General features: G+C 49.7%; 3 protein-coding genes across 3 annotated transcripts in view; 1 reads left to right on the forward strand and 2 right to left on the reverse strand.

Annotated features, from left to right (window-relative positions):
- Positions 1–13615, forward strand: part of DNAJC17 (DnaJ (Hsp40) homolog, subfamily C, member 17) — a 57242-nt gene extending 43627 nt beyond the window's left edge. The window contains exons 4-11 of the mRNA XM_006883010.1: positions 43–130; positions 1665–1750; positions 2513–2609; positions 3185–3228; positions 3632–3709; positions 7004–7084; positions 7527–7637; positions 13428–13615. Of these exons, the coding sequence (XP_006883072.1) occupies positions 43–130; positions 1665–1750; positions 2513–2609; positions 3185–3228; positions 3632–3709; positions 7004–7084; positions 7527–7637; positions 13428–13550 (708 nt within the window). The 3' untranslated portion in view covers positions 13551–13615. The remainder of the gene's footprint in view (positions 1–42; positions 131–1664; positions 1751–2512; positions 2610–3184; positions 3229–3631; positions 3710–7003; positions 7085–7526; positions 7638–13427) is intronic.
- On the reverse strand, positions 10010–10572 carry LOC102865213 (chromosome unknown open reading frame, human C15orf62). The gene has a single exon (XM_006883009.1). The coding sequence runs from the start codon at positions 10561–10563 to the stop codon at positions 10036–10038; it is 528 nt and encodes a 175-aa protein (XP_006883071.1). The 5' UTR covers positions 10564–10572; the 3' UTR covers positions 10010–10035.
- A 476-nt stretch (positions 13616–14091) lies between the features above and the next one.
- Positions 14092–18919, reverse strand: GCHFR (GTP cyclohydrolase I feedback regulator). Its single transcript, XM_006883011.1, has 3 exons — positions 18884–18919; positions 15914–16008; positions 14092–14215 (listed from the first exon to the last, which is right to left on the reverse strand). Exons 1-3 carry the CDS (start codon positions 18917–18919, stop codon positions 14092–14094), a joined length of 255 nt encoding a protein of 84 aa, XP_006883073.1.
- Positions 18920–25655: the final 6736 nt, after the last annotated feature.

A 25655-nucleotide genomic window follows, 5' to 3' on the forward strand; every position in this document is an offset into this window, starting at 1 on the left:
CTGGAGACTCAGTTAGCAGACTGCATTCCTTTCTCCTGACAGGCTGCTTATGACAAGGTCAGGAAAGCCAAGAAGCAGGCAGAGGAGAGGACCCAGAAGCTCGATGAAAGAAGAAAGAGAGTCAAGCTTGGTACGTGACGTTGTTGCTTGGTTTGGCCTGCGGTATCATTTCCCCTTGGTCATTTTCATCTTTCTTCCTCATGTTTCTTCTTAGGGCTTCAGTTCCAGCACCTGAAAGCCTTGTGAGGAAGGGAGGCTCTGGGCAGAGTCTTAGGACCTGAATTCTAAGGACATCTTAGGAATAATAGCAATTACTAGACTTGCTATTAGCTAAGCATTGTGATAAACACTTTATTGTTTCCTTTAATTATCATAACTATCCAGGGAGGTGAGTGTTACTAAAGCCATTTCTTATAGACAGAGGAGCTGATGCACCAAAATGATAAGAACTTGCTGAAACTGGGATTTAAGCCTGCACAGCCTCAAATTGGTGCTCTTGGTCATCATGCTGCTCTGTGTCTTTTTCATTCACCCTAGTAGCTTCATTCTTGTCCAGAACGTTCATCTGAGAAGCCCCCAGAAGGATCCAGAGAGGCCCTGGTTCAGGCATTCCCTCTTTTGTTTTTAATCAGCTGTATTGTCCCTGCATGGTACAAGTGATTAATGTGGTTGGCTGCTAACCAGAGGTACCTGGGAAGCAAGGCATTGCAATCTGCTTTAGAATCATTAGCTGTTGAAAACCCCCAGTAGAATTCTGCTCTGACCCACATGGGGATCTCATGAATTGGAGTTGATATTATCTATTTGGTTTTGTTTGTTTTTCATTTTACTGAATTATCCTTTATGTTTCCTCAATTCTTCTATTTATAGAGTCTTAATAGATTTTTAGCAAATTTCCTGTTCATAAATTATGACCATACATCACTTTGAGAACCTTGTTATCAACCGTACTAAGATTGATCACAGCTTTATTTCCTCAGTTTCTCCTCTTCTCTTATTCATATCCATATATTTAGTATTTATGCCACTCTAGTACTCTCACTTCTCTTATTTAAAAATAAAGTAGGCTTTAGAGACATAAAGATCACAGAAAGGAATGTGGTGAGTCCCAAGCCTGAGAGAGGGCTTGCCACAGCAGCTGGCTTGGCACAGGGGGGCAGACCAGGACTTGGGTGTTGCCCTCACAGAGAATGTGTCCATCTTGGCAGGAGCCCCTGGAGCCAGGACCACAGTGAGGCTTCATGAATATGAGGAGGAGGTAAAGGAGGCAGTAGGAACTCAGCTAAGTGGTGGGAAAAGAATCAAAGCCAGGGCAAGGTCCCAGGTGAGGTTGAAATGCCAAACCACAGGAACAGGAGCCAGGCCGCTCCACCCACTGGCAGCCCCTGACACACGGCCCCGGGCTGCTGACTCAAGCACCCACTCGCACCCTGTGCACTGACTGGAGAGAACCAGCTTGGTTGGGTTAACCCCACCGTTTAAGCCTATACCTGTGCTCTGACTTCTCAGTGGAAATCAACTCATAGACATGTAGGCATGGAAGGAAGGGGCAGTTACTGCAGAGTTTGTCTCATTCTGGGCTATGAGGGAGCGATACTGGGATGGGCAGAGCCTGTGTAGAAATTGCTTCCACGAGCAATTGGGCCATTCAACTCTTGTTCTAGACCTGGAGGCCCGTGAGCGAGAGGCCCAGGCCCATGGGAGTGAGGAGGAGGAGGATAGCCGGAGCACCAGGACACTGGAGCAAGAGGTAAGCATCCAAGTCCCAAGGCCATCTGCCAAGGGAGGAGGATGGGCCTGGATGTTGTCGCGGGTCGATAAGACATTCTCATTCTCCTCTCGGATCTGAGTGACTTGTTCCACCCACATGTTGCTGAGTGCTAGCTTGCAGGTTGAACTCAGGAGCCATTCCATCGAGTCACCTGCAACTCATAGTGGCCCTGTGTACAACAGCCCTAAACCCTGCTCTATCCTGTGTCAGTCTTACTGTCTCTGACACACATACCCCGATTACCCCAGTCACTGAAATCAATCCATCTCATAGAGGGTCTTCTCCTGTGCTGTCCCTCCACTCTCCCAAGCATGACATCCTTCTCCCAGGACTGGTCCCTCCTTACAACAAGTCCAGAGTATGTCAGACGAAGCTTCAGAATCCTTGCCTCCAAGGAGCAGCCTGCTTTAACCCTCTCCAGGGTGAACCTGTTTGTTTTCTTAGTAGTCCATGGTATATTCAATGCTCTTCTCCAACACCACAACTCAAAGGCATCAAGTCCCCTTCTATCATCCTAGTCATTGTCCAGCTCTCTGACGCATAGCAGGTGATTGCAAAGACCATGGCCTGTATCAGGCGTACCTTACTTTCCAGAGTGACATCATTGCTCTTCAGTATTTTGAAGAGGTCCCTAACAGCAGACTTTCCCATCGCAATACATCTTTTAATTTCCATTACAAGGTGAAAAAATTTTAAATTCTGTCTGAACAGAATTGCCATTCCCCAATCCCTTCTCTGCAGATCGAGCGCCTCCGAGAAGAGGGTTCTCGGCAGCTGGAGGAACAGCAGAAGCTGGTCCAGGAACAGATCCGTCAGGACCGTGAACACAGGTTGAGAGGTGAGAATCGATCCCACCTGCGTCTCCCCCAGTCCTCAGCAGCTCTACCTTTCCTCTAGGGAGACTTTCACTTATTGAGACCCTAGAAATATGGTGGTGCAGAGCCTGGCTCCCCCTTGACTAGCACATGCACTGACTGGTTCTCTGGGGTCGATCTAGCATTCTTTTCTTGGCCTGGCCCCATCTGTTTTAGTCCCAAGAAGTTTTCTTTTTGGAGCAGAGCACCAGGGGAAAAGGCACAGTTGTGTTTTGAATTCTGGGGTACCCTGTCGCAGAAGAATTATGCCATTTATATCTCTACTTCCTGCTCTCCAGGACCCAGTGTTCTCAGCACTTAATTTAGAGGGTATTAATAATGAGCATCTGATCTGGGAAGACCACTCCTAGGGTGACAGCTCTCTGGGGTGTGGTTGAGATTACACCTGCGTCCCCCCCAGGCCCTTCACCAGGGTGGGACACATGCTGCCCTTGGTCAGGAGTCCACTTTGCTAAGTTATTCTAGGCTCTGAGCCTTGTCTCTTTTGGAAGAAGTTCTCACTCCCTCATATACTTGCTTCTTTTCCCAATTTTTCTAGGAAAAGCAGAAAATACTGAAAGCAAAGGAACCCCTAAACTAAAGGTGAGTCCTGGTGGGGTCCTTGGGCTACCTCATATCACCTTCTTTCAGAAGACCCTAAATTTCCTATGGTTCAGGAGGAGAGCCTGACTGGGGATGAGCTGGCTTTGAGAATCTCAGACCACTCATCTTTCCTTTTGGCTGCCTGGAAGTCAGAATTGCTTTCTGAGCTCCACCCTGGGAGGTTCTTAATGCTGATGGACACAGGCACAGCGTCCCTTTGAAGCTGACTGAGGGTGAGCAGGACAGCGTCCCTCAGCATTCCCAGGCAGCCTCTCTGCAGGGTCCTCCGTAGATCACAGGTACCTTGAGAAAGAACGATATCTGCTCAGACTGTAAAGTGTGGAATCTGGTACTGCTCAGTTAATTGTGAATGTTTAATGATGATGTCAGTGCTGTTTTTCAGCTAAAATGGAAGTGCAAGAAGGAGGGTGAATCAAAAGGTGGCTACTCCAAAGACGTCCTCCTGCGGCTTTTCCAGAAGGTGTGTTCTGCTGACTTCCCTTCTCTCTTCATCAGCTCGGCCCAAACCTCAGGGTGCTCCTTTCCTAAACGTCCCTTAATGTCTCTATCTACATTTTTTCCTTCTTCTGGTCTGTCTTACAGAGCATTAGGCAGCTCCTTGGCCCCTGTTCTGTCACTGTGTTGCCCTGTGTCCCCTCCAGATAGTCTCTCCTTCACTGCCTCAGTCAGGCCCTTGCCATCCTTTTGGAGGAAAACATTTGACTGAGTATATCAGGGTGGGTGGTGTGACAGGAGAGCACAGTCCTCACCGTCCTCACTGTCCTCAGCTCATGGAAGCAGTTGTGCCGTTCTGCCAGTCCAAGCCCCTCCAGCACTGTGGTGTAGAATATGCACAGCAAAGCACACCAGTCCAGCAGCTGCCGCATGTACAGTTTAGTGACACTGATTACATTCTTCAAGTTGTGCCATCATTTCCACCCTCCTTTTTGGAGTTTTTCCTCCCATATTAACATAAATTCATTGCCCCCTAAGGTTCCAGTGTAATCTTTTAAGTTGTTGCTGCTGTCAATTGCATCCCATGTAGATAGTTCTTAAAAGCCTAATGTTCGGAGCTCAGGTGGCTTAGGGATAGGGAGATGCGCTGCAGGCCCTGGGGTGCACAGTTCAGATCCACCAGCTGCTTTGCAGGGGAGAGAGGGGTAATCTCCTCCCATGGGATTTGCTACCACTGAAAGCTTGCTGGAGGGGTCAGCTGTGACTTGGCTCTGGCTTGAAGGTACATAACAATGACAACAAAAGCAATAAAAAAGCCCTCACCTCACCTCAGTTTTTTTTTTAATAGCTTAATGTTCAAGATTTTTTTACTAGTTTAAGCTAATGTTTCATCTTGGGGCAAGAAAGCTGTGCTGCAGTTCTAAAGACATACAGTTTGAATCCATTAGCTGCTCTGTGGGAGAAGGATGGGCAGTCTCCTCCCATGTGATTAACTGCCTCTGAAAATCTGCCAGTGGGTCAACTATTGGTCAGTTCTGACTCGATGGTACACAATAACAGTTACACGTTTAAGAAGACTTCAGGAGATAGTTTTGGTTTAAGGTTTAAAGATTCTTTCACAGCAGTAGTTTTAGGGGTTCCAAGGTTTGAAAAGTTGTGAGAATTTGAAATTCTGTTCTGCATTTTCTCCCTTTTGATCAGGATTCCTCTGTGGAACCTCTGACCACAATATTCATTAATGCTAATTACGCACCATGTTCTTTAGTCCCTTAGCAAAGGACATAATTTTTCATGGCGGCAATTAGCCATACATTAAATAAGTGCCTCCTCATTTTGATTCTCCTCTGTGGTTTCAAGAGAATTGTTGTTGTTGTTGTTGTTGTTGTTGTTATGTGCCGTCGAGTCGTTTCCGACTCATAGTGACCCTATGCACAACAGCCCTAAACCCTGCTCTATCCTGCGCCAACCGCACCGCCTCTGACACACCCATCCCGATTACCCCAGTCACCAAATCAATCCATCTCATAGAGGGTCTTCCCCTCCTACGTTGTCCCTCAACCCTCCCAAGCATGATGTCCCTCTCCAAGGACCCGTCCCTCCTGGCAACATGTCCAAAGTATGTCAGACAAAGCCCCAGAATCCTTGCCTCCAAGGAGTAGCTTGGTTTAATCCTCTCCAAGACAAATCCGTTTGTTTTCCTGGCAGTCCAGAGTACATTCAGTACCCTTCTCCAGCACCACAGCTCAAAATAGAAACCAATTATTGTGCCTTAGATGACTATTTGAAAACTTTTAAGACCCCAGGTACTATGCAATGAACAAAAAGGACTATAACATTTATTAGGCTAATTAACTGGGATAACCTGTGAAACCATGATCCTAAATCTCCAAACCAAGAAAAATCTATGAAGTGTTTGCTTGTAACCTTACCAGCTACTCTTTCTCTTTCCTTCTTTTTTTTTTAAATTTTTGTGTATATCACACAACATTTACCAATTCAACTTTTTACAGGTATACAACTTATTCACAGCAATTACAGTAATCATCTGTTGTGCTGCATTGACTTACCTGATGTGGCTCCTCTAAGCCATTGACTTTGTTATTTTCACCACATGACTGGGTAGCACTATGCAAATGTTAGGTGTTCGTGGAAAATGCTAACATGAGGATTGGCTGATTTTGCCGTCCCATAAGGCTGAATTAGAGCTGACCCAGAGGTGGAAAACAGGGGTCTTGTGACCATAAAGAAAGAGGAACCTGAAAATTCAGTGCCTCCTTTGGACCTGAGAGCTCTGTGTAAACCAGAGAGCAAGTGAGCGTGCGAGCTGTGGCACTGGAGAGGCAGAGTGAGCCTGCGAGACGGCAGCAGTGATGGTGGCAGCAGCGGTGAACCAGAGACTGGTGTGAGGCACAGCTGTGGGAGCTTGGCTTGCAAAGCAAGGAAGCTGAGTACATGCCAGCTGTGGGTGCTTGGCTTGCAAAGCAAGGAAGCTGAGGACATGCTGGCGAAGTGGGTGCCTTTGGGCACTTGGGGCAGCTGAATGCCAACCTGTGGAGCTAGAGCCCAGGCTGAGCGCCTCCAGGCCTAGGCTTACCAACAGAGTAGCGGTGACAGATAGTGGGCAGAGCTAAGAGAACTTTGTAACACTTGTCCAAGCAGAACAGAGGCCAAGACCATGAGGCCAAAAGTCAGAGAAAGGCCTGCCTGTGAGCACAGCTAAGAAGAGACTGTTTTGACGGACGAATTGTATCCCAAGTGTTTCCCTACCTAAATTGTAACCTGCTCCTTCCCTAATAAACCTCATTAATTGTGAGTATTGTTTGTGAGTTTTGTGTGGCCATTGTAATGAATTATTGTAGAGAAGTAGTGAGGGCCATGGGAGGGTTGGTATTAGATTTGTTAGAAAAAGGTTGTGGGTTGTAGTGGGCATGTTAGACCTTGTAGGAATCCAACCTTCTTCCCCCTTGTGAAGTTAGTGGAGGTCAGACCCTGCCTCCCCCAAGTCTACCACACTATCACTGTTAACCCTCCTTTTCCTCTATTCTACTGACAACCCTGAGCTCCCTTTCTGGAATCCTAATATGATGTTATTCCTCAGACTTTAGCAATTATTTTTTATGAGGGTTATACAACATGAGTAATGTAATTGATGTCACGAAATAATTGTACACAGGAAAATGTAAAATTGACAATTGTTTTATTAATAAGAAGTTATGCCCCAGCTAGCTAGCATGTACCACTGGGCCTCAGGACATCCAGGCTTGTCTGTGACATGGTCTAGTCCATCCTGAAGCTGACCAGGCTGTCTCTTATTCCACAGTATGGTGAAGTTCTCAACCTGGTGCTTTCTAAGAAGAAGGCAGGCACTGCAGTTGTGGAGTTTGCTACTGTGAAAGCTGCGGTGAGTCCTGCATGAGGCTGTAGGGGCCCCTTGGGAGCCTGTGACTCTAGACCAGAGAACTGAAAGCTGTGGACTCTCTGAGCTCTGGTTCACCCTCCCAGAGGCTCTCTGGATCAGATCAGATCTAAGGTCCACCCGACTCCCCTCTCCCCCACTCCTAGGAGTAGATGCTTCACTGGGTGAAGGCCTAGGTGGGAGGTGCTCTGGGGACTCTTCATCCCTGACACTCAGAATGCTCATGCCCAACAATCTCCCACGAGAAGGGTCAGAACTTCAGTGCACCATTGTTTTAAGGTTACTGAGGTTGCCCAAGTCAGCTTGGAGGATCAGAATGCTAGTTCTGTTCCTTTCTGTGGGTGTAGAGAAAGTTACTCCATAGCTGAGGAGGTTGATGAGAATCGATGGGAACCAGGACTAGATGCTCTGTTTGTCTGTTCTGCAGGAGCTGGCTGTCCAGAATGAGGTAGGCCTGGTTGATAACCCTTTGAAGATTTCCTGGTTGGAAGGACAGCCCCAGGGTACAACAGGCCCCATCCACCCAGGATTGTCACAGGTAAAGATCCAGGCCTCACCAAATTGAGTTTACTGTTGATCTGAGGGACAGAATCTTTGTTGGTATTTTCTCACGTCTCTTCTCCCAGATTCAGGCCATCAGAGAATCTAGGAAGAGGGGCTCTGTGTTGACCCCTGCCCTCTCCGAGTGCTGAAGGGACTCTCCACTGAGCAGTATCCTTACACTCTACCTTCCCTCCACATCCAGTCTCCCATTGTCACTCAGAGGCGGTCTTCTGGCCCCGGGTGGCGTGGTTGTGGTGTGAAGCATTGCTATTTACAGGCCCCAGTGCAAGAAAGCAGGTGACTAGGCAGCGGCTTCCCTCCCTAGTGCTTTATTTTTCTAGATAATATCTGTGACTGCCCCAGATAGTGACCAGTGTCAAGTGGCAGCATCACCTCTGGAAATATCACTGGGACACTGCCTCTCCAGAGTCTGGGTGTCCAACTTATGAAGACTAGGCTATTGCGCTGAGGAGTGCCCAATACAAATGGGTAGTCCTCACCACTCCATGAACTACTTTGCTGGCATAGTGGCTTTGGGAGCAGGAGCTAGAAATCTAGCTCTTCTCTGAAATGGCTGGGGCCGGGGAACCTTGTGTGTAAGCCTTCTGCTGATGGTCTGCAGTTCTCTGGGGGGATGAGGCTGCCCCCCACCACCAGGGGACTTGGCTAGAATGGTGTTCTCACTGCCCTCAGGCACCCCACCCCTGCCTGCTACAGTCTTTCTACCTGGCTATAAGTATTGGAAGCTTCCTCTGTGTCCTGGACCCTGATGGGGAGAGAAATGAACTGGTTCTAAGCCCAACTCAAGACCTTTCTTTGGACTTTAGCCCCCCCACCATTAAGTCCCAGCATTCCACAGCCCTGAGCTCCGGTGGTGTAATCTGTAGGAGTTAAACTGTCAACCCAAAGGCAGCACCCTCTAGTGGGTCAAATCCACTGACTGCTCTGTGGGAGAAGATGAGAATCTCCTCCTGTGAAACTTAGAGCCTCCAGAAACCTGCTGAAGGGTCAGTTATAAGCTGTTCTGACTCCACAGATTGATTAGCCCTAGATAATACTACACAGATGGGAGCGTTAAAAGAATTTTATTCATTATTTCCAGCATTCACAGAGGAGCCTGTCAGCCTGGGGAATCCACACACGAAGACAAGGAAAAAGGGAGGCTGCAGGGTGGGTGTTGGGAGCAGAGTTTGTGGCAACTTCAGTCTCTGTCTCCCTTGGAGGGACTTGGGGGTCAGAACCACGCAACCTAGCAGAGAGCTTATGGGCTCTGGTTTTGAGTCCTCCAGCCAGGCCACAGGGCAGGGCAGTTTCACTGGCTGTGGCTCTGGCCCAGTGGGTTTGGCCCTAGTTGGCCAGAGCTCTTCAGTCCTGGTGGAGGATGCTGGTGACCAGCTGTGCTGCTTAGTAACATCCCCTGAGGGAATCCCCCATCTAGTCCTTTGTTTCAGTCTTGTGGGAAGGAAGGAGAGAAATCTACCATTGTTTTTACTGCATTTCCCAAGAGCTCCCATCACTAACAATTTTGGGAGTTCCTTAAAGAGCCTCTTTCTAAGTTGTGTCTGATGCCTTTGGCTGGCATTCCCCAGTGCTGCCTCCCTTGGGCACTGGAGATTGTTGTGAGCAGCTGCACTGGCAGGTTGAGTCTTTCATGTCCACTGTGTTTTAATGGTTGGTTTTTGTCTTTTTCCTGATTAATAGTCTATTTCTCTCCTTCTCTTCCTCCTCTGCCAGACTCCTTGCAGCCCCAGAACTATTCTCCTTCCCCCATCACAGCCAGTGCTGTCCAGTAGACCTTTCTGTGGTTATGTCAGTGTTCATTCTGTCCTGTGTGGTAACAAGTAGGCACACAGGACTACTGAGCACAGAAATGCTGCTCATGGGACTGAAGAGCTTAGTTTTTATTTCATTTCCATTGATTTAAATGGTCACATGACTGATGACTACCATATTGGATAATGAAAGTCATGCTTTCTCATCTCTTTCCTCTTTGACCTGGTTGGGTCACATATGCCTCAGTTTTTCCTGTGACCTCTCCACTGACCACTGTCCCCATCTGTTGTGCCCACTCCGAGTCTCCCCACCCCATGGCTCCCCTCCGCCATCCTTTCCCTCAGCCAGCTCTCTGAACACTTGTTGTGGTTACGGGTGTGGCTTTTCCCAGCCTCACCAGCTTCCTTCAGTGTTCCTGTCAGGAAGTCCCGTCAGATGCTGCCAACTTGCCTCTGCCCTACCACTCTGGGGGGACCTGGAGGACTGTTTCAGGCCCAGAGGTCAGGCTGAGTCCTGCAGCTCTGGCCATTCTTCTCCTTCCTTCAGTCTGCCATTGTACCCATGGTCCCCCAGGCTTCCCGCTCTTTTCAGTTACCCACCTCTTCCCATCCCCACCCCAGTCAGAAGCTGGGCTGACTGGGAAATTGCTCCCTCAGTATCTGTAGAACTTCTTCCAGAAGTGAAATCCCCAGGTCCACTTTGAAGGAGAAGAAGGGGTCACTGAGATCTGGGGCAGGGGTCTCCTGGAAGGAGGGAGTGTCCAAAAGGTCCTCCTCCGAGTACTGGTGAAGGGCGTGCCCCAGGGAGATCGCTGAAGGCAGGGTAGCCGAGTAGGCTGCAGCATAGGCGGGTGAGGGCTCCAGGATGTTGGGGCAGCTGGAGCTCTCTCGGTAGAGGCGTGGGGGCTTGGGTGGGGCCAGCAGGGTGGCCCGGGGCTGCTCGTCTCCCCACAGCGGCAGGCGACGGCCGTCTGGCCTCCCTCGTAGCTCCCTGATGACCTCTCGGTTGCTGTACTCCTCATGGTCACCTCCTGCCGTGCTGGCCTGGCTGAGCACACTGCCCTGGCGTCGGAGTCGCCGTGGCCGCCCCAGAGTCAGCCGCTTGAGGAAGGAGGCATTGCGGAAGGAGCCTTTGCGCCAGGTCTCCATGGGGCCAGGGGCGCCGCAGGCCAGCCTGGAGCACGGAAGCCCAGCAGATGCTCAGGAACAGCTAGTGCCATTTGGCCCTAGCTGGAGCCATGGTTGCAAGATTCAGGAACATTGGTGGGTCAGAAGCAGAAGCCTCGTATAGTCTCAGCACAGCCCCCTTCCCAGCATCATGCCGTGTAGGACGAGGGCCAGAGCAGGGGACACTTTTGTCCAGAAGGGCAGAGAGCTGAGAGTTCCTGACAAAGAGCTCCCCAGAGGAACAGGCCTGGTTACTTGATAGGCCAGTGGAAAAAATCCCAAGAGATAAGAGAGGCACTTACAGGAGCAGGAGTTCCAGCAGCATGTGGTGTCAGAGAAGACGCTCCGTGGGCTGGGCCTGGGCAGAGCCGGGCTGGAGTGCTGTGCAGGCAGAGGGCTGACCACGGGGCTTCCCGCTCTGGCGATTCCTTTGGCTCCTTCGTTGGTCTCGAAGGCAGTGCCAGCCGTGCTCTCTCTGCTGGCGGCGTGTGGACTCTGATTAGTGGCTTGGCTGTTTGTGTGAGTGTGTGGCGGTGCAGATGTGTTTTGTTTTCAGCTGACTCAGTCAGGTGGGAAGCTGGGTTTCATGCTTTTAGGTAATTGCAGCGTCCGCGTGCAGAGATTGGGGCGGCTGTGGCCAACACCCCAGGGCAGTGAGGAGCTTCACATTCCTCCAAGGACTCATCTAGGGACAGCCTTGCTCTATGTGTCACCACTGCTTCCCTTCTCATCATGATCCTGCCACCACCATGTGTCTGGGAGGGAGGAGATGGGGAGGGCGGGTGCTAATTGAAAGGCAGGAGTGTGGAACCATTGTTGAAGAAGGAAGACTGGTTGCTTGCGTGGGTGAGTCAGCCGATCCTGGTGGCAGGCAGTCATTAGCAGAGCCTGCAGGTATGGGGGAAGGTGGCAGAGGGTGTGTTGGCAGGGAGCAGCCCCATGCCTATAAAGGGCTTGGCTCCGCCCAGGGGTTCAGGGTTCAGGGCATGCCAGGGGTGACTCCAGGCTCTCGTGGCAGGTTATCTGGAAGTGGATATTACTCGGCCCCTGGCCTGACACATGGCCTCACTGTCCAGTTTATCTTCCCCAAGAAGGTCTTTTGGGGGGAGCAGCACAGGCTGAAGGCCAGGGCCCTGCTGTCTCCTCTGTTAACTCTGTTCTTTCCCCTCCAGTGCCTGGGCTCATTTGGGTGCCCATCTCAGAGGGAACTCCACACTTCCAGGGTCTGTCATGAGTTGTCAGCAGTGCTGGGGTTGAGGGGTGCTTAGGTAGGTGGGCTGGAAGGAAGGGAAAGGGTGGGGCAGGCAGGAGGCAGGGGGAATCCAGGCTGAGTAACACTTCCTGTTTCTGTACACCCCTTACTCCAAACCAGTTGGTCAGGGCGTACAATCTTAGCTCCAGCCACTCCCTCTTATTTCCTGGGTCAGTGACCCTCAAACTTCCCTCCTGGTGTGTTCCATGAGAGGGTGCCAGCCTGATGTACCATGGGACAGGGCTCTGCAGCTTCATCCTCCATGGCGGCCCAACGCATGCTACAACCCTGGCCAGCGCTGTGCCAAATCAGGTGGGCACCACACAGGGCTTCAAACTGGCTCAGTCATGGCCGATGAAGTGCAACCAGAAGAGACTTGTTTTTTAAAAACTGGAGTGATCTGGAACACTGACTGGATTGGAAAGAATTTTACCAGGCAAAACCCTGGAATGGGAGTCTCAGAAGAGGCATCGGGAGTCCTTTCAGGAGTCTGACATAGAAAGTGGGTTGTTGGCAGGACTGCAGAGAGCAACACCCATTCAGAGATATGGTTGCTATGCAACTCCACACAGTCCTTGTTCTAAGAGGAAGATTAAGTTTCTAGCGGCGTTTCAAACCCATGATTTTACCCATTCCAGTTCACACATACTTTGAAAACTCAGGCCTATTCACAGCTCCATGAGCCATGATTGAATTAGACTGAACTGGTTTGAAGCATTAGCCACCTAAGAAGCTGTGGGGACCACATGCTCACCAGGACCTTAGCTGCACTGCAGGAGGAAGTTATTTCATTCCCACCTTAGACCTTATCAGGGCGTAGTGTTGGTGGCTCCTGTTTGCCATAGACTTGCTTCTCCACCCTACAGTCTTCCCTGATTGAGAAGGTTGTTTATTATTCTTTTGATTATTAAATACAGCACTCTTTAATCCCCTACACAGAGCTGCCAAGATCATAAAAGGAAAAATCCACGGCCCTGCCCTTTGAGAGCCCTGCTATGTATTTTTAGGAGGGCACCAGACCTACTCTTGTTTATCTCTCCTTCCAGGGTGGGACTGTTTGAGGCCATGTCTAGGGCAGGGCTTGCTTCTTCTGCATCTTCAGCAGAAGCCAAGCCACAGGAAAGACAGGTAGCTGGGAGGGGACAGTGTTGTCACCTTTGCCAGGCACAGCAGAGTGACCCTCTGCACCTCTGACAGTTTCCCTTCATAAGAAATTCATGAGAGGCAGAACCATGGGATGGAAGAGAATGAAGGGAGGCGAGAGCCTGGTGAGCAGGGGAAGTGATTCACACAGTGACATGAGCCAGAGCTGACAGATGTGGGGGACTGGTGATGGGGGCAGGGACTCAGCTGTTTGAGATAGGCTGGAGGGGAACCACATGGCAGGAAGCCAGCCTGGAAGCCACACACCTGCCTGCTGTATAGGGCTCATGAGTTGATTGTCTAGGTTGTCCCCTGGTCCTTTCCTGGGCGCCCTCACCCTCTTGTTTCCTTCATCCTTAAGACTGTGGCTCTGTGCAGACTCCACCTGAAGCCTAGCATGTCTGGACTCTGTCCTGTGCCACTGACCCCCATGTCCCTGCTGTACCTCCAGGGCTCAGTGCTGTCCGAGAGGGACTACGAGAGCCTCGTCATGATGCGCATGCGGCAGGCAGCTGAGCGGCAGCAGCTGATCGCCCAGATGCAGGAAGAGGACAAGGAGGGGCCACCCACATAGCCCCTGGCTCTGACCCCTCCCACCTTACAGCCCTTTTTTTAAAACATCACAATAAACATTTTTTTAAGAGTCTATTATGTTCTTGGGTGTAGGATGCTACCTGCCCAAGCATGGCCCTGGTTTCTGGGCTCCATCTCAGAGGCCTCCACCCAGGCCCAGGTCCCCTTCTCTGGAGTGGGCTTGCTCACTCAGGGAAAGGCTGCACATGAGAGTCAATACAAAGCAAGCAGAGGGATAACCACTCATCAGAGCACTTTATTGGCGTGGACTAGGTATATAGGACCCACCCGCCCAGGTCCTGGGGCCATCCCCCACTCGGCTGCCTAGGTCGTCCAGGCCCTGCATTCCATCCCCAGGATACTGCCTGTTCCAGGGCCTAGCAGAGCATCAGAGAAGGGGCTCTCCCAGCATGACCGAGGCAGGGTTTCAGAGACCATCCCTGACCTTTGGTACTGAATGGAAGAAAGGGGCAATTGGGAAGAGAGACAGGAGAGTCGTGAGGCAGGGCCTGGAGGGCCCATGGCAGCTGCTCAGCGTGAGGTCACTCCTTGTGCAGGCACCACACCAGCGTCTGGCCCACCCCTGTCATGCTCAACACACGGAAGCCCTGGCGTTCCAGCTTGTCCAGCACTATGCGTGGAGGGTCATTGACGTAATACTCACAGCTGTGAAGAGACCAAGGAGGGCAGGGGGGAGGTACAGTAAGCCCCCTTCTGGACAGTCCGCCCTTCCCCCAGAGCTCCAGCCTGCCCTAAGGTGAGGTCAAAGAGCAGCATGGTGACACACTGCGCCTGGCCAAGGGCACGACCTCCACCCACACCCCACTGTGCACGTTACATGCAAAATCTCAATCTCAGAGCTCACTGCCATTGTGTCATAGCGGCCCTCCATCAGGTTTCTGAAGCTGTAAATCACACAGGAGGACACTACCCATCTTTCTCCCTCAGAACTCCTGGTGGATTCGAACTACCAGAGAGGCGCAGCCTTTAATCTACTATGCCACCAGTTCTCCCTACCAACAGCTTAATGAGGAACTGCTGTTGTCCCAATTTTATAAGTGAGAAAACATAAAAGGTTTAAGTAGCTTTCTCAATGTCACAGATCAGGGGACTCGTGTCAGTCTAACAGCCACCAGAGTTGCTGTGGGCTAGGGGACATCAGAAAGACTGCTCTCCAGCATTCACTCTCCTGGTCACTCTGCTGTCCTGCATCCAACAGGCCCAGGGCAACAAGGATGGTCTTTAAGAGATCCCAGTTCTGTGTAATTACCTACCATCAGGAATGCATGGTTCCCTTTCTCAGTAATGACTAATGATGCAGGGCCAAAGAACAATCAAGAGCTCCCCAAGCCAGGCATCACAAATCCCTCATGACAAAGGGGTAGGGTTGGCTTCTGCCCTAGACTTCTAGCCTAGATCCAGGGGCTGGGATCAATTCACCTTCCCTTTCCCTCTGAGCTAGAGACTCACTCTGACAACTCCTTCGGAGTTCTGAACCTTTGTAGCCAGACTTCTCCCTTCCACAGGTTTGGAGAGTGGGGGACCAGGAAAGGAAGCAGCGGTCACAGTGCAGACCTGTGGATGCTGTAAAGACTGCCAAGAGAATGGCCCAGCCCCCAGGCAGCAGCTGAAGTGGGGCTTAGGCTTGGCTTCATTACTCACCTATCTCTGAGACAGAAGCCCATCTTTTCTATGCTTACCTTTGCCTTGATAGGAACCAGCACAGAGGCATAAGGGCAAGGCCAGGAATGTCTGCTTATGGAGCGCCACACTCGAGGAACAGGACTTAGTGTTCCACTAAGGAAGGACCAGTGAGAAAGCTTTCAGAGGGTTCTTGGGGGTCAGATGAGCCCCTTCAGAGGACAGAGCCCCAGAGTACAGCAGGACTACAGCTGAGCAGTGACACTGTCCCTAAGTATTTAGAGATTGTATAAGGAGCCCTAGTAACACAATTGTTACAGGTTGGGCTGCTACTGAAAGGTTAGTTGTTTGACTATCCTGGCTGCTCTGGTGGCCAAGTGGTAAGGAGTTGTGCTGCCAACCCAAAATCAAGTGGTTTGAACCCACCAGCTGCTTCTTGGAAGAAAGAGAAGCAATCTCCTTCCATGCATGTGGTATACTGCCTCTGAAAATCCACTGGAGGGTCAACTATGACTAGGTTCAGACTCAACAGCACCTAATAATAAAATGGGGGAAAGATGAGGCATTTCCTTCCATAGATTTATAACATCAGAAGCTGAAAGGAGGGCATCTACCCTGGTTAGAATCAATTCTAAGGCAGTGGGCTGGGTTGATGGCCATCCAAGGGAAACAGGCAGTTGGAGATGCTGACAGGGAGAAGACATAGTAGTATGCCACACTTACAAGTTGTTTCCCAGGACACTTCTCTTTGAAGCCCCCAGCTGCCGCATCAGCTCTGGATCTGAGTGCTCATCACCCACCATGGTGGGGCCCACCTCCTGGAAGGGAAATTTAATTGGCTTCCAGATAGCAATGGATGGTCTCACCTCTCCATCCTCCTCTGCCTGCTGGCTCTAAGTCTGCTATTAACAGCTAGAGGAGGTGGAAGGGTTCATGGGACTGAGCACAAGCTAGGAAAGGAGGAGCAGAGCATGTCAGTGATCGGATGACCAGGCTGAGCAGTGGGGGCTTCCCTACCCTCCTCTCAGCGGCACAGAGCTGAGTGTTGCCTGACAGCACTTTCCCACCAGACACCACCACTCACGTATGTGTGTGTAAGAACCACCTGAGAAAAGAGGGAGATACAAGCAAACCTCCCCACGAAAACTTGTACATGAATGCTGATGGTAGCACTATTCAAAATAGCCAAAAGTGGTGACAACTCAAATGTCTGTCAACAGGTGAGTGGACAAAATGTGATATGTGCCATTGAGTGGCCTGCGACTCATAGTGACCCTATGTACAACAGCCCTAAGCCCTGCTCTATCCTGTGTCAATCTCACTGTCTCCCACACACCTATTCCCATTACCCCAGTCACTGAATCAGTCCACCTCATAGAGGGTTTTCCTTTTCTGTGCTGTCCTCCACCCTTCCAAGCATTACGTCCTTCTCCGAGGACTGGTCCCTCCTTGCAGCATGTCCAAAGTATGTCAGACAAAGCTTCAGAATCCTTGCAGCTTGGTTTAACCCTCTTCAGGATGAACCTCTTCATTTTCTTAGCAGTCCATGGTATGATCAATACTCTTCTCCAACACCACAGCTCAAAGGCATCAATTCTTCTATCCTCCATAATCATTGTCCAGCTCTCTGACACATGTGATTGCAAGTGATTGCAAAGACCATGGACTGTATCAGGTGTGCCTTAGTCTCCAGAGTGACATCATTGCTCTCCAGTACTCTGGAGAGGTTTCTAACAGCAGACTTTCCCATTACACTACGTCTTTTGGTTTCTGGCCTGTTGGCACCAAGAGTGTTGACTGTGTTGCCAAGCAAACGAAAGCTAATAATAATTTCAATCTCTTTACCATCCGTCCTGATGCTGCCAGTTGGCCCAGTGGTGTGAATCTTTGTCTTCTTGACATTGAGCCTCAATCCATATTGGAGGCTGCAGTCCTTGACCCTTTGCAGCAAGTGCTTCAGGTCCTCCTCAGTTTCAGGGAGCAGGGTTGTGTCATCTGCATAACACAGGCTGTAGATGCATCTTCCTCCAATCCTGACGCCACACTTGTCCTCATAGAGTCCAGCCTCCCAGATAATCTGTTCTGCATCTAGATTGAGGTATGGAGACAGGACACATCCCTGGCATACACCCTTCCCAATCTGAACCATGCAGTGTTTTCTTGCAGACTGTCTCCTGGTCCAAGTATAGATTTCGCATTAGCACGATCAAATGTTCTATAACGATGGAATATTCAGGAATAAAAAGGATAAAGGGCTTTACATGGAACAATGTGGCTAAATCTTGAAAGCACCCTAAAGAAGAGAAGCCAGACACAAAAGAGCATGTACTGTGTGATTTCATTTCTATGAATGTCCAGAATAGGCAAGTCTAGAGGTAGAAATAAGATTAGTGCTTGACTAGGGTTGAGAAGCAAAAATGTTGTGTCTTCATCTCACATACTTTGAGCATATTGTCAGGAGGAGCCAATCCTTGGAAAAACATGTTCTGCTGGGAAAGTGGAGGATCCCCAAAGGAGAGAAAGACCTTGAAGGGGATGGACTGACACAGTGGCCTGAGCATCGCAGAGATTTTGAGGATTGCACAGAATCTGGCAGGTTTATAGAACTGCTATGAGCTCTGTTACACCACCAGCAACAGGGTTGGGAAGATATGGGGATTGACATTTATGGATATGGAGTTTCTTTTGGGGGATGATGATAACATGTTCAAATGCTGATTATGATGATGGTTGCACAACTCCAAATATATTAAAAACTATTGCACATTGCACTGTAAATGGGTGAATTGTATGCAGTGTGAACTGTGTATTAAAAACCCCCAACCCTGTTACATTGTTAAAAGCAAAAGAAAAAAGAATCACCTAGGGAGCATATTTCCAAGTGTAACGCTCCAGGCCCCACACCTCTTGTTTTTCTGGAGATCTAGTCCCAGAGGCCCACATTTCAATCACTCTTCAGGTACAGGTTCTTACACTATTGCCCTAAAGTACTGTCAGGACCTCTCCTGACTGTGCAATGGGCTCACCTGCTATTTCCTTCACCCTGAAGGAGCGATGTGTCCGCGGGGGTGGAGCTGGTCACCAAGCATGGGGGAGGGGGAAGAGTGTCACCAACCATGGGTAGGGGGCAAGGCAAAACATCCTGGCGCCTTAGGAGAACACGTTTTGAAGAGGGAATTTCTGAGGTAACAAAGGTCAGAACCTTATTTTTACGGAAGAAATTGTGCCCTGAGAAAAAGATGTGACCTTTGAATCCTGGCCCGAGCTCTTCTAACTCCTAAAGCCTCAGAGTTAGCCCTCCCGGAAGAGGCCAAGGGTGCATTTAGTGGCTGTGTGAGGAGTGGATTCGGCCAGAACAGGAATTTCACCCCTTCTGCTCGGCCTCCCCAGCTCCGACTCCTTCCCTTGTCCCCTGCAGCACTAGCTCGGGCCTGCTGGACAGGTAGGACGGGAGATAGAAGCTCCAAGGTTGGCCCGGTGCACTTGGTCCCCTTCGTGGCCACGGAGGCTCCAGACCGGCCAGAGCTTCCAGTCTCGGGCAGGACTTGGTCAGGGGCGCTCGTGGGGACCCGAGGGGGCGTGTCCCGAGCGGGACCGGTGGGTGCTGCCCGGGAGGGAGGCGCGAAGGAGGGACAGCCGTCACCCTTGCTCGGCCCAAGCCCAGCCCGACCTCACCGACTGGTCAGTACTCACCATGCGGATCTGGGTGCTGATGAGCACGTAAGGCATGGTGCGTGCGTCACGGCCAGGCTCCCGCCCGCGTTTTCCGACCCCGCCAACCCCTCCGGCTTGCGGACTGCGACCCGCCCCGTCGCCCGAATCCCGTTACTCCCGCAGGGGCGGCGCCAGTCAGGTACGCGGGGCCGTGGCTGCTGCCTCCGGCCAATCGGGAGCGCGCCGGGAGGCCCGCCCTGCCCCCGGGGCGGCGGACGCGGTCCGGGTCCGGTCTGCGGGTTCCGCCGAGCAGCTGGGGACGCAGGGAACCTGGCCCGGCCGCTGTGGCGCCCAGCGCACCGGTTGATCCGGCCCCTCCCACCCACGCCGGAGTTTTGTAACAGGTTCCAAAGTCCTGCTTGTCCCCACTCTCGTCCTTGTGTAGCCTAGCAGATAGCGATTTCTGGGGACTCTCCATGTTCCAGCCCCCCTTCCCAGGAACACCTCCCCACTCCCCCGACCCCCAAGACACTGTTGCTCGTTCTCCATCTATTCCTGTGGGCACAACGTGAAGGTCGGAGTCTTACTAAAGAGGACGACTAAATTACCTCCACCGCCCACTGGCATTCCACCTCCCAGACTATCATTCCGGTACAGCAGCACTTCCTTGTACTGCGGTGGCCCGACGAGAAAATCCAACGAGGAACTAACTGCGTTCTTGGCTGGGGGCCCTGTTGGGGCTGGCATACAGGCATGGGACCTAGGCCTCCCTCTGGGAGCGTCTGGAGCATAAAACCTCACGGCATGTGCACGAGTCGAAAACCCACCCGGCAAAAAATGCCACAACTCTGCCAGCACCTGCGACTAATGAGAGGCAGCGAGTTCACAGCGATGTGTCCACGGACGTACCAAGATCGCGCAGCTCAACATTCTGTATCTTCATTATTTTGATTGAGTCTCAAAACCAACCAACCAACCAACAACAACAACAACAAAACAAAAAAAAACAAACGGAGGTGGGGGAGGGGAGCAGGAAAATAAACCCATTTTGTAACCTGCCCTTTCCAGGCGCTTAAAAAAATAATCTCTTCCTTAATTGTGTTACAGAGCGGGGAACTCTCTTGACCTAGTCCGGAGTTTGAATCTTCCTGCGCCTCTGTGGGAGACAGTCTCTTCCCACTTGGAGGCTCTGGTGTGAGACGGCTCCCACTCGACCGACCGCAGTGAGTGAGTGAGTGATTTATAGGGCATATTTTGTGCCTCGGGCACTTAGGATGGATACGAAGAGAGCTACAAGGGACGTCACTCAAACTCACTGCAGTCACTTCGGTGCTGAACATGAATAAGGCTTCTCTCTGCCGCTAAATTCTTTAGTCCTAGGAGTAGGTGGTAGAGAGCTCTGGTGGTTTAGTGGTGAGAAATTGGCTGCCAATCCAAAGATACAGGTTCAAATCAACCAGCTGCTCTAGAGGAGAAAGATGGGTAATATCTGAAAACCCCTTGGATAGTCAGCTATGTGTCAGTTCCAACTCAACCACAAACAACAGGGGGAGGAGGTAAAGATAGGGATAAATAAGTAGATCAACAGGGGCTCTTTCAGAGTATATTTTCCTTGCAGGCAACTCTGTGGACCTACTTTATTGGGTGTTAGGCTACTGCTAATCAAAGGCAGTTGGAAACCACCAGCAGCACAGACTTAATCAATCTGAGCATTAGCAAAGGTGGGAAATAGGAATCTCTTAAGGAAGTAAAATCAATGAGGGCAAGACATTCATTCTCTCCACTTCCTCAATCTGCCCCCCCCCCCAATTACTAGAGTCCTTTACTGGGGAAGTAACACATTATGATTTAGGTAAAAAACACTCAGGATACAATTCTTCAGGTAGGACAGCTTCTTCTCAAATTCACTAGCAGGCAACCCTCTAACATTCAGTCTCTCTCATCCCTGCTTTGAAGCTCTGGGCCAGAATCACAAAGCTCTTGTAATACCTCCAATTATTTTGTCTCCTGTGCAAAGAGCAAGGGCAGTGTGAGGATGGACAAGTCTGACCTCTTCTAATTCCACGAAGGGGAACTGCTCCCATCAATAGCATTCACAATACAAAACCAAATCCAATGAGGTGAGGCATGCTCCCACACCACTTTCTACTAATTCCAACAACCATCCTGCTGTTCTACTGAGTCCAAAGTTTCTTGCAATTGCTACACAGCCTTCACAGAACCATGCTTACTATTATGGGCTTTATTAAGAAACTTAACAGCTTGGCAGCAGGATACAATTTTCTAGATAAGACAGTTTTTTGAAGTGTGCTCAGAGATCCTTGAGCCTTCAACCTCACCACTTTATGCCAGTATTACAAAGCACTCATAGTCCTACTAATTATGGCATCTCCCCCCACCCCCATCCCAGTCCTCTAACAAGCTTAGGTGAAGGCTCCTAGCTTTATTTCCTTGGGGCAGCAGTCCCAAGGTCATTTCTGTCTCTCATCCGCTTGGAAAAGTGGGAGGTCAGAGAAAGAGAGGAAGATCTTCAGTGGGAAGGGTTGACAGTGCCATCAGCAAAGGGATAAAATATATCAGCAATGATAAGGAAGGCACAGGATAGGACAGGGTTCAGATCTGTTGTTCATAAGGTTACTAGTAGTCAGACTTGACTGAACAGAACTTAACAACAACTTGGTCATACAGCAAAGCCAAGGGCAATAATGTGTTGTTGAATACCATTGAGTCAGAACCAATGCATAGCTGACCCTAAATCTTAGGCTTGTGAAAAATAAAAAGGAATAAAATCTTAAACATTTTCTGAAGCAGTAAATCACATGAGAGATGGTCTATCTTTCTCCTGTGGAGTAGCTGGTTTTATGAACCACGTACTTTTGGGTTGGCAGTGCAAATCCTTACCACTAAGCCGCCAGAGCTCCCTAGGGCAGTGGCCTAGGAAAGCCATTTAGAACAATAGACCCAGAACACCACATACCCTCACTCACCTCCACCTGTGGGGCAGCATTTGTTTATCTCCACCTCTGCTGCTGCTGCTGCAGCGGGTCCTCTGAACCAGAGACACCTATGAGAACCGCAGATGGGGGGGGGGTGTTACCCCAGAGAGGCTGGGGGCACACCTCAAGACAGATGACAAGAAATGAGAGAGTCACAGCAGTGGTGGTGGCAGCAGGGCAGTGACAGCAGAGGAAGAAGTGTCTGGAAATAAATACCACTGTGAAACAGCAGTGGGCTCCTGGTCCACTGAGCTAGAAAGCTGAGCCTTTGCTGGCAGAGGAGGTGCCTCTGGCCTTTATGGGGAGCTCAGTCTGCTGACCTCTGGAGCTAATTGAGATCGCTTTTGATCTATACTTTGAAGTGTAAGCTCACTGTTGGGGGTGGGTTCCCCTTTATAACATTGTCCAGGCAGGGCCAAAGCCAAGGCCAAGAGGCTGAGGGCCAGAGAGTGGCCTGCCTGTGAGCACACCTGAGAAGAGGCTGTTCTGACTGAAGATCGGGAACTGAGGGTTTCCAAACCCAGACTGCAAATGGTTACTTAACAAACTCCATAATAGTGAATGATGTGGGTGGAATGGTAGGTGTCAGAATTGGCTGAATTAGAAGAAAGGCTTAGAGCCTGGATGCAGGGCCTGGGGAGAGCATGTGGGACCCCACAGGCATGGGCTGCTGATGGTGTTAATAGGAAAGCTTCCCCTTGAGCTTGAGGGGAAAGCAGATGCCACTGCGGCCTTGTTCACATGAGTTTATCTAAAACTGCCATGGGGAGCCTGCTGGCCCATACCTAGGGAGCGGCACTGCGAGCCCCACGGCTGTAACTCTCTGCCCGTTTGAATCCACCAGCCATTCTGAGGGAGGAAGTTAGGTGATCTCCCGTATGATCAAGAGCCTTCTGAAAACCCACTTCCATGGTCAATCATTCCAACCCTATGACAAGGAGTTTGAGTTTAAGGCTGCTGGAAGAGAAATAACACAATTCTTTACTAAACAGAAATGTATATTCTCCCAGTTTAGGGGGCTAGAAGTCAAGTTCAGAGTGATACCTAGAGGAAGCATATCTCTCTTTATTGTCTGTGGGAGGAAGTTCTTGTGTGTTCATGGTCTGCTTTCTAATTCCTTGGAGATCTCCATCCATCTTGGCATCTGTCTTACCCAGCTTCTCCTTTAATGGCTTATTGAATCTCTTTTATAGCTGAAAGAGAATTGACTCAGGATATTCTACACTGCCTACACTGATTCTGACTCATTTACATGGCAAAGACAACCCATTACCAAATGGGATTATAACCACAGGCATGTCGTTATTGTGAGCCCTCCAGCCAGAACCAACTCATAGCTGACCCTCCAGCAGGTTTTCAGGGGCAGTCCATCACATGGGAGAAGATTGCCTAACCTTCTCCCACAGAGCAGCTGGTGTATTTGAACCATGTCCCTTTGTTATTGCAGCACAGCTGTTTACCACTAGGTCACCAGAGTTCCCAACCACAGGTATTACTGTTGTTAGATGCTGTCAAGTACGACTCTTAGCGACCCTGTGACCAGAAGATCTAAACTCTGTCCTATCCTATGCCGTCCTCACAATCGCTAACACACTCAAGCCTATTGCTGCAATCACTGTGTCAATCCACCTGGTTGAGGGTCTTCCTCTCCTTCGCCAAGCCTCTGCCTTTCCAAGAGTGACGTCCCACTCCAAGGAGTAACCTTTCCTAGCAACATGTCCAAAGTATGTGAGACAAACTTCATCATCTTTGCATCTAAAGGAGCAATCTGGCTGTACCGTCTCTAAGATATAGCTGTTTGTTTTTTGGCAGTCCATGGAATGTTCAATAATCTTCATCAGCACCACAATTCAAAGGCATTAATAATTCTTCTATCATCTTTACTCATTGTCCAGCTCTCAGCTGCATAGAAAGTGATTGAAAAAACCATGGTCTGAATCAGACACACCTTAGTCCTCAAACTGACATCATTACCACAGGCATGGAGGTAGAATTTACAGCATTTCTATTTATTTATTTACTGTAAAATAACATATATGGGGATCTCAGGGGTTAAGGGGTGGGAGCAGAAGAGTGAGGCTGGTTGGGATGAAATCACAGGATTGCACAATTTAGTGGGTGGAGGGAGTGGGTAAAGGAATTGAGAAAGATCCAGTGGGAACTGGAAAAGACAGGGTAATGGTGCACGTAGTCCAATGGTGATTAATATTTTTTTACAAAGATTTTATCTTTTTTATTTGTAGATTTTCCATTTGAATATAGGGGCACAACTCTCTGGCTGCTTCATGCTGAACAGGGGTGTTAAGATGAAGGGGAAGCAGGGGCCCACATTAACACTTTACTGGTGGTCCTGGGTTGAAGCTGCACGCCTTCTTGTTCAGTGAGAAGATATTTTCATGACATCTTCTACCCTCTGGAGTGCAAGGTGTTTGCCTGGGTGAGTCCAGTGGGAGTGGCTGGCTGAACTTTGAGGCACCATCCACCTTCACTTTCTTAGCTGGCAGTTATATTTCCCTTTTGTCTCTGGAATAAGGCTCAGAGTTCAGGTTCTGGAACAAGACTCAATGTTCAGGTTACCTATAGGAAAGAAAGCAAACCCAGAGAGAATAAACTTGTGAGTTACAAAGAAAAGAGCTTTGGAGATGTTACTTACAGGTGTACTGGAGGAGGTGATGGAGGAAAGTGGCTTAGATAAAGTTCCTCATACATACGAGGCAGCTCTCCCCAGGGGCTAGGCAGCTCTCTCCTGTCAGGTGACTCTCCCCAGGGACCTGATGGCTCTCCCCCCTCAAAGCTCATCTGAGGTCTAGACCTTGTGCCCTACCTGCGACTGCAGCCAGTGATCACATTTCTGGCTCTAGCGCCACCATCATTGCCCCCTTCCTCTCCACCAAGTGGTCTAATTATAATTCAAAGTAGGTATTATAAGGGAGCTCTGGTGGCCTAGTAGCAAGAAGCTGCACTGCAATCCCAGAGGCACACAGTTCAAATCCACCAGATGCTCTGCTGGAAAAGGAGGGACAATCTCCTCCTGTACCAGTCAGACCCAATTTGACGGTACACACATACAAAATAATAAAATAATTTTTAAAAGTAGGTATTATTACTTTCCCCTTCCACAAATGGACAAGGTGCTTCCAGAGTGGTGAACAGACCTGCTTAAGGTTGAAAAAGTACAAAAGGCAGTAGAACCATGACTCAAACTAAGGTTGTCTGAAGGTAGGTAGTGAGGTGGCGAGCTCCACACGATGCTTGGGTCGGCCAACTTTCATCTTCATCTACAAGCAAAATCCTGATGAAGATAGTTTTCAAAATGGCCAAAGGGATACACTTTGGCTGTGCAGGTGTGGTTCCACAGTCAGACACTCACTGTGTGGGCACACCCAACATTTCTATCTTGGAGACACATAGCAGGACAGCAAAAACAAGAGCATTCTTTTTATTTTTGGAGGACACTGTTCAGTTCATAGGGTCACTATGAGTCCTGCTTGACTCGAAGGCAATCAACAATAGCAACAGCATTCTGTCCATAACCGTCTTATTTACATCAAGCACAAACCAGGCAAAACTAAACAACATCTTGTTTGTGGATAAAAAAATGGTCAAATGATATAGATTAACAACTTAAATTAAAATTATGACAACACCATCTGTATCAGAATAGAATGTGGTGAGATCCACGAGAAATTGTTCACTACAAATTAGTTAGTAAGCACAGGTAATCCACTGCTTTATCTTGCTTGCTGGGTTATCTGCTGGGATGTAGTCTTTATGGAAGCTCATCACCATGTCTTTTTCCTGAGGAGCAGCTATGG

The sequence above is a fragment of the Elephantulus edwardii genome, unplaced genomic scaffold, assembly GCF_000299155.1.
Source record: "Elephantulus edwardii isolate Elephantulus edwardi_28Jun2011 unplaced genomic scaffold, EleEdw1.0 scaffold00026, whole genome shotgun sequence".
Lineage (NCBI taxonomy): Eukaryota > Metazoa > Chordata > Mammalia > Macroscelidea > Macroscelididae > Elephantulus > Elephantulus edwardii.

What these genes read in the sequence shown, in the direction of transcription:
- LOC102865213 (XM_006883009.1), bottom strand. Translation starts at nt 10,563, where the DNA reads ATGGAGACCTGGCGCAAAGGCTCCTTCCGCAATGCCTCCTTCCTCAAG.
- GCHFR (XM_006883011.1), bottom strand. Translation starts at nt 18,919, where the DNA reads ATGCCTTACGTGCTCATCAGCACCCAGATCCGCATG. An exon ending in TCAGCACCCAGATCCGCATG is followed by an intron (nt 16,009 to 18,883) that starts GTGAGTACTGAC and finishes TTTCCCTTCCAG; the next exon opens with GAGGTGGGCCCCACCATGGT. An exon ending in AGTGTCCTGGGAAACAACTT is followed by an intron (nt 14,216 to 15,913) that starts GTAAGTGTGGCA and finishes GTCTCTTCACAG; the next exon opens with CTGTGAGTATTACGTCAATG.